The sequence below is a fragment of the Pan troglodytes genome, chromosome 20, assembly GCF_028858775.2.
Source record: "Pan troglodytes isolate AG18354 chromosome 20, NHGRI_mPanTro3-v2.0_pri, whole genome shotgun sequence".
Classification (NCBI taxonomy): domain Eukaryota; kingdom Metazoa; phylum Chordata; class Mammalia; order Primates; family Hominidae; genus Pan; species Pan troglodytes.
The window spans coordinates 46,489,225-46,501,969 of record NC_072418.2 but is presented as its reverse complement, the minus strand read 5'-3'; the positions used below and the strand labels follow the sequence as shown (position 1 = coordinate 46,501,969).

The 12,745-nt window shown below is 52.3% G+C and overlaps 2 protein-coding genes across 7 annotated transcripts in view; one reads left to right on the top strand and one right to left on the bottom strand.

Moving 5' to 3' along the window:
• XRCC1 (X-ray repair cross complementing 1) overlaps positions 1-2,411 on the top strand; it is a 32,094-nt gene extending 29,683 nt beyond the window's left edge. For all 4 annotated transcript variants that reach the window (XM_016936080.4, XM_016936077.4, XM_016936076.4 and 1 more), the window contains 3 exons: positions 1,484-1,574; positions 2,031-2,106; positions 2,213-2,411. In XM_016936080.4, the coding sequence (XP_016791569.1) occupies positions 1,484-1,574; positions 2,031-2,106; positions 2,213-2,326 (281 nt within the window). In that variant the 3' untranslated portion in view covers positions 2,327-2,411. The remainder of the gene's footprint in view (positions 1-1,483; positions 1,575-2,030; positions 2,107-2,212) is intronic.
• A 7,206-nt stretch (positions 2,412-9,617) lies between these two features.
• ZNF575 (zinc finger protein 575) lies at positions 9,618-12,519 on the bottom strand. 3 transcript variants are annotated; one of them, XM_001144959.7, is made up of 4 exons: positions 12,186-12,519; positions 11,805-11,912; positions 11,207-11,371; positions 9,618-10,679 (listed from the first exon to the last, which is right to left on the bottom strand). In XM_001144959.7, the coding sequence occupies exons 3-4, from the start codon at positions 11,283-11,285 to the stop codon at positions 10,021-10,023; spliced, it is 738 nt and encodes a 245-aa protein (XP_001144959.2). In that variant the 5' UTR covers positions 11,286-11,371; positions 11,805-11,912; positions 12,186-12,519; the 3' UTR covers positions 9,618-10,020. The 3 variants fall into 3 exon arrangements, with proteins under 3 accessions (XP_001144959.2, XP_003316464.1, XP_063656841.1); XM_003316416.7 differs by having other exon boundaries at positions 11,207-11,302; XM_063800771.1 differs by lacking the exons at positions 11,805-11,912; positions 12,186-12,519 and having other exon boundaries at positions 11,207-11,384.
• Between the last annotated feature and the right edge of the window lie 226 nt (positions 12,520-12,745).

Below are 12,745 nucleotides of genomic sequence, written 5' to 3'. Positions count from 1 at the left end.
TGCCTCCCCTCTCCTTCCTCAACCCACTCCCTGCCTCAGCACCTTCAGGTTCTGCCAGGCTTGTTCCTTTCCTTTCAGCATCCTCTCTGTGACTTGCCTTTTTCTCCCCTCCAGATTTCTTGTTCTGACCACTCCCCTCGCAGCCATGTGCCAGGTGTGACCTCCTTTTTTTCACGTCAGGGGTGAGGGCCCCACCCTCATGCTAGTGCTTCACTTGCTCAGGTGCCGTTCTGTTGGTCTGGGGTGAAGCCGGGCACACCAGGTGACAGGGGCACTGCTCTCTGTCAGGCCCTGGGTGGGCGCACACCAGTGTCTGCTTTAACATCAGCCATCACTCTGGACGTGGATGCTGTCTGCACACATTGTGTGTTTGCATTTCCAGTGTAAAAGAATAAGAACAAAAGGAAATGGGGAAACTCTGCAGGGAGTTGTGGGATGAGGGGCAGGGAGGCAGAGCTTCTTCGAGAATGAAGGGAGCAGAGGAAGGACAGTCACGGGCTGTGCAGAGGTGTGGTTCTGGGGCTTCCAGAAGAGCCGTTTCCACCCAGTTCCTCGTGGGTGATGGGCAGGAAGATGCTTTGATTCTCCCAAGCCCCTAAAGTGGCATCAGCAAATTGATGGCCTAGAGAGTCACCTTAAAATGGAAAGAAGGAGCCACCCCAAAGGTCAGAACAAGAAAGGCACTGGTTGGAAAGGAGAGCAAAGGTGAAAAAGTGGCAGATACTGACGTTTTCAGCCTGGACTAAGCTCATTAAGTGGCTCCAGGCAGGCCAGGCGCGGTGGCTCACCCCATACTTTGAGAGGCCGAGGTGGGAGGACTGCTTGAGTCCAAGAGTTCAAGACCAGCCTGGGCAACATAGTGAGACCCCCCCCCACCCCCGGCTTTACAAAAAATTTTAAAAATTAGCCGAGCGTGGTGGTGTGCTACTCAGTAGTCCTGGCTACTCAGGAGGCTGAGGTGGGAGGATTGCTTGAGCCCAAGAGTTTGAGACCAGCCTGAGCAACATGTCAATACCCCGTCTCTCTACAAAAAGTTTAAAAATTAGTCTGGCTTGGTGGCATGCACCTGTAGTCCCAGCTACTGGGGAGGCTGAGATGGGAGAATCACTTGAGCCCAGGAGGCAGAGGTTGCAGTGAGGTAAGATCACGCCACTGCACTCCAGCCTGGGCGACAGAGTGAGTCCTTGTCTTAAAAAAAAAAAAAAGAGAGAGAGAGAGGTAAGTGGCTCCAGCCTGTCGGTCAGAAACAAATCACAATAATAGTCATTGTATCTTCTACCATTAAAGCAAACCAACCAACCAACCAACCTACCTCCCCAGGAGGCTCTGATGGGCCGCTGGGCAGGGTCCACTGCCTGCCATCAATCCCTGCCCACATGTGGACAGCCCTCTCCTCAGCGGCTGGGTCAGCCTCGTCACTCCTGTTTGGTGCCTGGGAACTCCTGGGGCCTCATGCTTACCTTAGCCCCCTTCTCTCCTGCAGATTTCTTCCAGGGCAAGCACTTCTTTCTTTACGGGGAGTTCCCTGGGGACGAGCGGCGGAAACTCATCCGATACGTCACAGCCTTCAATGGGTGAGTCTCCAGGGACTGGGGTGGGGAAGGGGTGATGGATCCAAGGGAACGCTCAGGGACCTGCTGGGAGGGGTGGGGGTGTGGGAAAGAAGACCATCAGGAGGATGGAGAAGGGCCATGCCCAGCAGGTGGGCACAGGTCATGGATTCCGAATGCTAGCTTGCCCACCGCCGGCAGCCCAGGGTGCATTGCTTGCCTTAGTTTCCTCTTCTGTATGGCGAGGATCCCTACCCCTACCCCTGCTTCTGAAAGGGACAGCCTGAGGATTAGCCACTGTGGGAGCTCTGGTCATTGTGGCTGTGGCAAGATGGATACATGAAAGAATGGAGCCTAGAGGCAACCTAGAGGCGCATAGGTGGGGACAGTGTGGGGACAGCCATTGAGAGTGGCTGGGGAGTAGGACGTCAGTGCTGATTCCCTGATGTGCCTTCTACCTCTTTTCTTCTCTCCCGCCAGGGAGCTCGAGGACTATATGAGCGACCGGGTTCAGTTTGTGATCACAGCACAGGAATGGGATCCCAGCTTTGAGGAGGTGAGTACCAAAGAGGCAGAGAATGGGAGACCTGGGCACACCTTTGCATCTCCTCTGTCCTCCCCTCGATGACACATTCCCGTATGGACTCCACCCCACCCTGCAGGCCCTGATGGACAACCCCTCCCTGGCATTCGTTCGTCCCCGATGGATCTACAGTTGCAATGAGAAGCAGAAGTTACTTCCTCACCAGCTCTATGGGGTGGTGCCGCAGGCCTGAAGTATGTGCTACACACACACACACACACACACACACACACACACACACACACACGATGCATTTAATAAAGATGAGTTGGTTCTCATCCAAGAGTCTCCCAAAACTCTAAGAGGCTCCCTGGGACCTGGGGAAGAATGCTGGGCACCTCCGTCAGAGATCTGGTAGAGAAGGAACTCTTTGTCTCTTCTGCTTGGCCCCTTATCCCTGTGTTGGCAAGAGGCAGGGAACTGGGAATCTGACCCTCAACACTGCCCCTCAACTTTTTCTGGCCCTCTGAGCCACACCTGTATCTTGGCTGTCCCTTTGTGGCTGGAGGCCTGGGTACCCATGAGGCTTGTCTCTCTCCTGAAGCCTCAGCGTCCCCAGGCCAGGGATAGTGCCTTTCCTCCAGGGTTTTCAGAAGTAGCTGTATAATGAATGTCACCACCGTGGTTTTACATCACCTAATTTAGGAGGTAGAATGGGAGGAAGGGACATTTTAAGCAACCTACCCAAACCCTGCACCCCCTTCAAGGCTCCACCACATTTAAGTGGGAATTGAGGTGATTGTGAGGGAATCGGGGCAGAGGATGGGATGGTGCTCTAGGCAGAGGCCATAGCATGGGCCAGGAGGTGGGAAGCAGCCTGAGGCAGGCAGAAGAGCATTGCTGCCTTTGGCAAAGAGGCTTTGGGGGCAGATTTAGAAAGCCAGGCACAGTCCTTGCAGCTCTGCTGTCCAGTGTGATCACCACTGGGTACAGGTGGCTATTTAAATTAATTAAAATGAAATGAAATGAAATATAAACTTCACTTCCATAGTCACACTGGCCATGCATTTCAATTGCTCAGTGGCTACTGTATTAGGCAGTACAGAGAACATTTGCATCACTCTAGAAAGGTCTTTTGGACAGGGCTGGCTGGCCTGAAGGTCTGCGAACTCCAGGCTGAGAAGCCTGGACTTTAATCTGAGGGTGGGAAGGTTGGGAGGGGGTTTGAGCAGGACAGAGGCCAGGGTCAGAGGTAGGTTTGAGATCTGACCTTTGGGTAACCTTTTATTGGACATTCCAAGCCCTTTCCCCACTTTTGCCTCATCAACCAAGGGCTACCAGTCTCACTCCTGTCTCTTTCTGGACCTTTGTTTTTGCATCTTTAAGATGAGGGTGGTTTATTATTATTATTATTATTATTATTATTATTATTAGCGACAGGGTCTTGCTCTGTTGCCCAGGCTGAAGTGCAGTGGTGCAATCATTGTTCACTCCAGCCTCGACCTCCTGGGCCCAAGCGATCCTCCTGCTTCAGCCTCCTGAGCAGCTGGGACTATAGGCATGTACCACCACACCTGATAAATTTTCTATTTTTTGTAGAGATGGGCTCTCACTATGTTGCCCAGGCTGGCCTCGAACTTCTGCCCTCAAGCAGTCTTCCCGCCTTGGCCTCCTAAAGTGCTGGGATTACAGGTGTTGAGCCACACTGCCCAGCTAAGGGTGGCTTTAGATTTCATGTTCACTCATTCGTTTGCTCATTCACACTCCCACCGATAACTCACCATGTTAGTTTTGTACTACTGCTATAACAAATTATCACAAACTCAGTGGCTTAAAATAATAGAAATTTATGATCTTACAGGTTTGGAGGTCTGAAGTCCAAAATGGGTATCCTTGGGCTAAAAATCAAGGTAGGCAGGGCTGCGTTCCTTCTGGAGGCTTGAGGGGAGAATCTGTTTTCTTGTCTTTTCCAGCTTCTAGAAGCCACCCACATTCCATTCACCTTCTATATTCCAGGCCTGCAATGGCCTGTTGAGTCCTTCTCACATCCCATCACCCTGACCTTGACTCTTCTGTTCCATACTTCCACATGTAAAGATCTTTGTTATTGTAGGCCAGGCGCAGTGGCTCACGCCTGTAATCCCAGCACTTTGGGAGGCCGAGGGGGGTGGATCACCTGAGGTTGGGAGTTTGAGACCAGCCTGACCAACATGGAGAAACTCCATCTCTACTAAAAATACAAAATGAGCCGGACGTGGTGGCATATGCCTGTAATCCCAGCTACATGGGAGGCTGAGGCAAGAGAATCGCTTGAACCCGGGAGGCGGAGGTTGCAGTGAGCTGAGATCATGCCATTGCACTTCAGCCTGGGCAACAAGAGATCTTTGTGATTACATTAAGCCTACCTAGATCATTTGGGATAATCTCCCTGTTTTTTTGTTTTTGAGACGGAGTCTTGCTCTATCATGCAGGCTGGAGTACAGTGGCATGTTCTTGGCTCACTGCAACCTCTGCCTCCCAGGTTCAAGCAATTCTCTGCCTTAGCCTCCCGAGTACCTGGGATTCCAGGCGCCTGCCATCATGCCCAGCTAATTTTTGTATTTTTAGTAGAGACGGGGTTTCGCCATGTTGGCCAGGCAGGTCTCAAACTCCTGACTTCAGGTGACCCACCCGCCTCAGCCATTCAAAGTGCTGGATTACAGGCATGAGCCACTGTGCCCAGCTGGGATGTGAACATCTTTGGGAGGCCATTACTCTGCCTACCAAAGCCACCATGTGGGGGACACTGGGAAGACAGTATGAAAAAAACAGTAGTCCCCGATCTCATTGGCCTGACATTGTACAGGGGGAGAGAGATGGTGCACGTGCAATGCAACCTTGGACAGTGGGAAATGCTGTGAGAGCAAGGAAAATAGAGCATTGTGAGTGACAGAGCACTGGCAGGGTCCTGGTAGTTTATAGATAGGATGATTGGGGATGGCCTCTTGGAGGACTTACCCCTCTGCAGGGACCTGGGAGAAGTAAGGAGTATCTGAGAGAGCCCTTCCAGGTAGAGGAAAAGCAAGTGCAAAGGCCCTGAGGCAGGAGCGAGCATTATGTGTTCAAGGAACAGCTGGGTGGGTGTCAGGCTATCAAGAGACCTAGGATCCACCTAGACTCAGGTACTGCCCTGTGGTTTGGTTGCCAATAAATCTCATCTTTCCTGGCCTCATTTCCCCAATCTGTAAAAGTAAGGTTGGACCAGATCAACGCCCTCTCACATGAGTATGTGTCTTTGAAATTTTGCTGCTGGTGTAGTTGCTTTGGAGAAATTCTTCCGGACAGTTCTCTGCATAAACGTGGATACAAGCAGCACTGCTGGGTTGGGAGGACAGAGTAGAACCCTTACCCCTCCCAAAACCTTCCCCAAAATGCCTTACTGAGTAGAGTGCAGTTCAGCAGCCTGCTCAGTCCTAGACCTTAGGCTGGACACTTTCTTTTCTCCTACTTTTAAGTTCAGGGGTACATGTGCGGGATGTGCAGTTTTGTTTCAAAGGTAAATACATGCCATGGTGGTTTGCTGCACAGATCATCCCATCACCTGAGTATTAACCCCAGCGTCCATTAGGTATACTTCCTGATGCTCTTCCTAGCCCCCCACCCCCACCCCCTGACAGGCCCCAGTGTGTGTTGTTCCCCTGATGTGTTCTTTTTTTTTTTTTTTCTGAGGCAGAGTCTCACTCTGTTGCCCAGGCTGGAGTGCAGTGGCATGATCTTGGCTCACTGCAACCTCTGCCTCCTGGGTTCAAGGGATTCTTGTGCCTCAGCCTCCCGAGTAGCTGGGATTACAGGCGTTTGCCACCATGCCCAGCTAATTTTTGTATTTTTAGTAGAGGGGGGTTTTGCCACGTTGGCCAGGCTGGTTTTGAACTGACCTCAGGTGATATGCCCGCCTCCACCTCCCAAAGTGCTGAGATTACAGGCATGAGGCACCATGCCTGGCCATGTCCATGTGTTCTCATCATTCAGCTCCAACTTATAAGTGAGAACATGCAGTGTTTGATTTTCTGTTCCTGCGTTAGTTTGCTGAGGATAATGGCTTCCAGCTCCATCCATGTCCCTGCAAAAGATGTGATCTCATTCCATTTTATGGCTGCATAGTATTCCGTGGTGTATATGTACCACATTTTCTTTATCCAATCTATGGACACTTTCTACTCTCTCACTCCTTCCACCACAACTTTCAGATCTCAGTTCAGACATTACATCCTCAACAAGGCCTTTCCTAACCTCCACTGTATAATAGGATATGCCAGGTACACACTCTTAAAATACTATATCTCATCCATCCTAGTCATAACTTTACATTCGTTTATGGTCACATTTACCCATCTTTTCATCTATGATTTACATTCTTTTGTCTCTTAAGGATACTGTCTCTACTTCTGGAGTTACTAAGATAATTCTTCTTATTTCCATGTAAATATTTTTGAGTTCTTCTCTTCAGATTTAGATCTTAAACTCCCAGAAACTTGTTTTTGCATATGGTGTGAGGTAGGGATCTGCAGTAGTTTCCCATTGTTGCTGTAATAAATTGCCATAAGCTTAGTGGTTTTAAACTACACAAGTTAATTTTATTATAGTTCTGGAGGTCAGTAGTCCAAAATCAGCCTTATTGGGCTAAAATCAAGTGTCAGCAGGGCTGCAATCCTTCTGGAGGCTCTAAGGAGGAATTTATTTCCTTGCCCTTTGTAGGCAAAATTCCTTGACTTGGGGCCTTTCATCACTCGAATGTTTGCTTTCATGATCACCTCTCTCTGTCTTCTGCGTCCTTCTTTCCCATATAAGGACCTTTGTGATTATATTGGGCCTATCTGAATAATCAGGATAACTTACCCATCTCAATCACATCTGCAATGTCCCTTTTGCTACATGCAAGCTAACATACAGGTTCTGGGGATTCAAATGTGGATATCTTTGGGGGATCATTCTTCTACATACCAGGGGATTCAACTTAATTTTTCCCCATATCTCTTAGCCTTATTTATGATTAGTCTGTCCATCCTCCACTCATCCATGTCAAGGCTCAACAAACTATAGCCCATAGGCAAAATCCAGCCTACCTAGTGTTTTGGTAAATGTTTATTGGAACACAGCCATGCTCATTCATTTATGTATTGAAAGTGTGTGGCTGCTTTCCTGCTACAGTGGCAGAGTGGAATAGTTGTGGAAGACACTGTATGGCCTGCAAAACTTAAACATATAACAGATGCAGCTGGGCTTGGCGGCCCACGCCTGGAATCCCAGGACATTGGGAGGCCAAGACAGGAAGATCACTTGAGGCTAGGAGATTGAGACCAGCCTGGGCAACATAGTGAGACCCCATCTCTACAAAAAAATTTACAAAAAAAATTTAGCTGGGGGCTGGGCGCAGTGACTCACGTCTGTAATTCCAGCACTTTGGGAGGCCAAGGCAGGTGGACCACTTGAGGTCAGGAGTTAGACCAGCCTGGTCAACATGGTGAAACCCCATCTCTACTAAAAATACAAAAATTAGCTGGGCATGGTGGCGCACACCTGAAATCCCAGCTACTCAGGAGGCTGAGGTAGGAGAAGCTTGAGCCCGGGAGGCAGAGGTTGCAGTGAGCGGCGATCATGCCACTGCATTCCAGCCTGGACAACAAAGCAAGACTCCATCTCAAAAATAAATAAGCCGGGTGTGGTGGTGCTTGCCTGTAGTCCCAGCTACTTGGGAGGCTGAGGTAGGAGGATCGCTTGCGCCCAGGAATTCAGGGCAATGAGCTGCGATTGTGCCACTGCACTCCAGCCTGGACAACAGAGCAAGACCCTGTCTAAAAAACAAAACAAAACAAAACAAAACAAACCCCAATGCCCTTTGACTTACAATGATGCTACATCCGGATGAACCCATCATAAAGTTGGAGAATCCTGAAATCAAACCATTGTTAAGTCAGGGGACATCTGTACTCTTTGGCCCTTTATAGAAAAAGGTTGCCACTCCCAGGTCTACAGGTCCAGTTTGTCATATGTCAGCATAAGCACAGGTCTGTTTCTGAGCTCTCAATTGTCTTCCACTGGCCCGTTTTCAAGCCACCACCACCAATTTCATTACTGCACAGCTTTGTAATAATTCTTGTATCTGGGTTGAGGGGGTGGGGAGCCAAGGCTCTCCTACTTGTTCTTCTAAATGGACTTGGGGCCGGGCATGGTGGCTCATGCCTGTAATCCTAGCACTTTGGGAGGCCAAAGTGGGAGTCCAGAAGTTCAGACTAGCCTGGGCAACATAGACCCTGTCTCTACATACATACACACATGGATGAATGAATGACTTGGCTGCTGCTGCTTTTTTTTTTTTTTTTTTTGAGGCAGGCTCTCTGTCGCCCAGGCTGGAGTGCAGTGGTGCAACCTTGGCTCACTGCAACCTCCGCCTCCCGCGTCCAAGCGATTCTCATACCTCAGCCTCCCAAGTAGCTGGGATTACAGGTGCATGCCACCACGTCCAGCTAGTTTTTGTATTTTTAGTAGAGATGGAGTTTCGCCATGCTGACCAGGCTGGTTTTGAACTCCTGACCTCAAGTTATCCGCCTGCCTCAGCCTCCCAAAGTGCTGGGATTACAGGCCTGAGCCACTCTGCCTGGTCTGCTGCTGCTTTTTAAAATTAGTGTTCACTTTCCTCACTAGACAAGGTCTGTCTTCAATGCTGTGTCCCCAACACCCCATGCAGGGACCAGCACACAGGAGGTGCTTAGTATTTGTGGAATGAAGAACATTCCAATGTTAGCTTGTTCATCCTTATTTTATAATGAGAGAAACAGGCTCCATAAGGGGAACTGACTTTGCCTGAGGTGTTGCTTGCCCCTTACAAATGCCTTATAACCCACCCATTTTACAACAAAGGCATCTGAATCCAGAGGAGTGACAAAGCTTGTCCAAGGCCTGGCAACTTGTAAGAAGTGGGTCAGGGATGGGTCTGAATCTTGGGCTTTTTTTGTTTTTCTTTTTGAGATGGGGTCTCGCTCTGTCACAGGCAGTGGCACGATCACAGCTCATGGCAGCCTTGACCTGCCAGCTCAAGTGATCCACCTTCCTCAGTCTCCCAAGTAGCTGGGACTAAGGTACATGCCACCACAGCCAGCTTTTTTTTTTTTTTTTGGTAGAGATGGTGTCTCGCTATGTTGCCCAGACTGCTCTTGAACTGGCCTCAAGCTAACCAAAGTGCTGGGATTATAGGCGTGAACCACCACACCCAGCCTGAAGCTTGGGCTTTTGAATGTCTTTAAATGGTCAGTGGTATATACCCTTTGTTCTTGCTCTTATCACCTAGTGTATCGGAGATTTTTCCACATCAGTACATATAGCACTTCCTTTTTTCCTATGGCTACCTATTCCATTCCATGGCTGTAATTCAATAGTCGGTCCCCTGTTCTTGGGCACTTGAGTTGCTTCCAATCTTTGGCCACAACAGTCGCACTGCAGTGAACACCCTTAACACTATGCCTTTTTTCACATGCATGAGTTTATAGAATAAATTCCTACAAGTGGAAGAGCTGAGACAAGCATGTATGTATTTTCAATTTCTTAGATACCGTCATATGGCCAAAGTGGAGACACCAGTTTAAACTTTTAACAAGAGAGCCTGTTTGCCCACAATCCTCATCAACCCACGATAGTAGCAGACTTTTTACCTTTGCCATGTAAGTGTGTGGGGAGAAACAGAGCCAGCGCTGTCAAACCACAGCTCCACGTCCATGGTTTGAGATCTCCCCAAAGCAGGGGAGCAAAGAGTTCCTCGGGCTTCTGAGCTCGAGCCCAGTATAAATGGCCAATCCCTTGCCCTGCCCTCTGCCAGCTATCTGGAAGAGGCGAGCTCATACAGTCGGTCTTAGAAATCTCACCTCTTACTGGCTAGGGCTGGCGGCAGAAGGGGACAGTGAGCCAAGGGAGGGCTCAGTCTCTCTCCGCCTTGGGCTCCACCTGGTGGTGGCTGCGTTGATGAAGGAGCAGTAAGCGTCTCTGGCCAAAGGCCTGGCCGCAGCTGGAGCATCGGTGCCGGGCAGTCGCCTGGCTGCCGGGCGCGGTTGGGGGGTCGTGACATAGGCGATGGGCGGCCAGCTTGGAGGGAAATGAGAAAGCCTTGGGGCAATGCGGGCAAGGATAGGGGCGGGCGTCGGTGGCGTGGTGCGTGTGGCGGTGGGCCGCCAGCTTGGAAGGGTAGCAGAAGGACTTGGGGCAGTCGGGGCACGGGTAGGGGCGGGTGGGTGCGTGGGTCCAGAGGTGAGCCGCCAGCTTGGAGCGGTGGCCAAAGGACTTCGGGCAGTGTGGGCACGGGTGCGGGCGGGCGCCGCTGTGCGTGAGGCGGTGGGCTGCCAGCTTGGAGGGGTAGGAGAAGGCCTTGGGGCAGTCTGGGCATGGGTGGGGTCGGGCGCCTCCGTGTGCTAAGCGGTGCGTGGCCAGCTTGGACGGGTACGAGAAGGCCTTGTCACAGTCGGGGCAGCGGTGCGGGCGCTGGGGCGGGGGCCGCCGGCGAGGCCGGGGAGGCGAGCCCGCGGACGCGGTGGGCCCTGGAGCTGACTGGCTGGGCTTCTGCGGTGGGCCCTGGTGGGGAGCTGGGGGACAGGAGGGCTGGTGGGCTCCAGGAAGCAGCCAACGCCCTGGGCCTAGGCCAGGCTCCGCCACGACTTTGATATTCGTGGGGCTCCTCCAAGTGTACCTGGGCACCTCAAGCATCACATTGAGACTCCCCAAATTGCATGTTTCTGCTCCCCCCTCCCCCCAGGCGTCATTCTGAGGGACTCCAAAGGGTTACTTTCCTGGATCCCCAAAGCTACTAAGGCTTCCTCAAAGCTACCAAGGTATCCGTTTCTAGTATCTTCCCAGTGATCACCCTGACATCCCGCATGTCATCCCTGACCCGTCCCTTCTGTAAGGCTCATTTCCTGAGCCTTAGCAAATGGTCACTGAGGCTCTGTCTGAGCCAAATGGGAGGATTTCCCAGAATGTGGCAGTTTTGGGGATCCCAAATAGTCATCACCCTAGGGCCCTCAAATTTTCACCCTGAGATTCCCCCAGAATGTGATTATTTTGGCCCCCATTCCTGGAGAATGCTCCCTACTCACAGGCGGGGCACTCTCACCTTCTTTGGTCACTGGTTCCTTGCCAGTGGGACTAGGATCGGTGGCCCCGGCCGCGGACTCCGCGCCTCGCTCCAGCATCTTGCTGGCACAGGAACCTAGGGGCAGGGCGCGGGGCGGGGGTGACGCCGGTGATGACCAGGCTGATGGGGATAGGGTTGGAGGGCCTAAAATGAGGGATCACACTGTTTAGGAGCAAGGTCTGCAAGTATGGGATGCTAAGGCGAGGGCAGGCTTAGCGGGGAGGCGGAGCCTAAGAGCACAGTGAGCGGGGCTATGCAAATTCAAGCCAGAGGCAGTCCCTTCGGATCTAAACCCAGGGTTGGAGTCTTTGAGCAGAGTGGGCGGGGTCTCCACAACTAACTCAGCGGCCGTCTTAAGCGCGGAGCCGGCGGGGCCTATGCGCAGAGTGGGCGGGACCTTCCCCACCAGACCCTGCAGTCCTGGAATGGGCAGGGCTGTACAAAAAAAGTCTTGTTCTGAAACTAGACCCAGGGGGCGGGGGCCTTCGAGCGGAGTGGGCAGGTCTTTCATCACCGTCCCAGGGGAGGGGCCTATGGGCACAGTGGGCGGGGCTTCACGTCGAAGACCTAGCTTTACCCGGCTTTTGACTTAGTCTCAGTTCATTGACGCCGCGTCAACTGCGCCCTTCTTGCCGTTAAATTTCATCCCTGGCTTGGATGGGGCCGTGGAGGATAGAGGGGGGACCTGGAGGAAGATACGGAAGGAACCTGGCATGCGTCGCGGTCCAGAGACCCCTAATGGACTTTTCCCTCAGAGTCCCAAGCGTAAAGGATTCAATGCACCCCTCGGAATCAGACATTCAGGCACCGATGCACCCTCCCGAGGCTCTGGCACCAATGCACAGTCCCTCCAGAATCTCCAGAATCTAGGCGTCCGGACCACAACCGATCTCCCTCGGGGTGATTCTGGCATTCAGCCTGCAAGCCAATATCCGCGCCCGAACCCCTGCCCCCTCACCTGCAGGACGGCCCCTCCCCGGGGGCGGGGCTTCCGGCTCCTCCCGCCACGGCCACGGCCGCAGCCGCTGTCGCCGCTGCTGCACTGCCCTCGGACCAGCGGAGCTGCCCCGCCCGGCGCGCGTCCGTCGTCGGGGGAGGGCAGGGAAGGGAGCGCGCGCGAGCTGCTCGGCCCAACCTCATTTCCATCCCCTCCTCCCACGCTGGACCAAAGGAGGCGTCAGAAAGCATGCGCAGTGCGGGCTGGCAGAGGCTGCAGAGAGGGGGAAGAAGGAATGGAAGGAGGGGCTGGGTGCGCCAGCCAGGCAGGCAAGTTCGTGAGCAAGCGCGAAGCTACCGTATCGACAGAAAGTGCACCGCCGGTGGCGGGGCCTACGGTGGCTGACTGGAGTCAAGCAAGTACAAGACTAACATGGACAAACTGCGCTTGGAAATCAGTGCATGCACCCGTCTTTTTAATGTCCCTCTTCTTTTCGAGAATTCCGCTGGGTTCCATCTCCAGAGGCAGTTTCAAGAGCTCGCAGCTAATTCTACCCTTCAAGGCGTTTGCAAAAAGTCTGG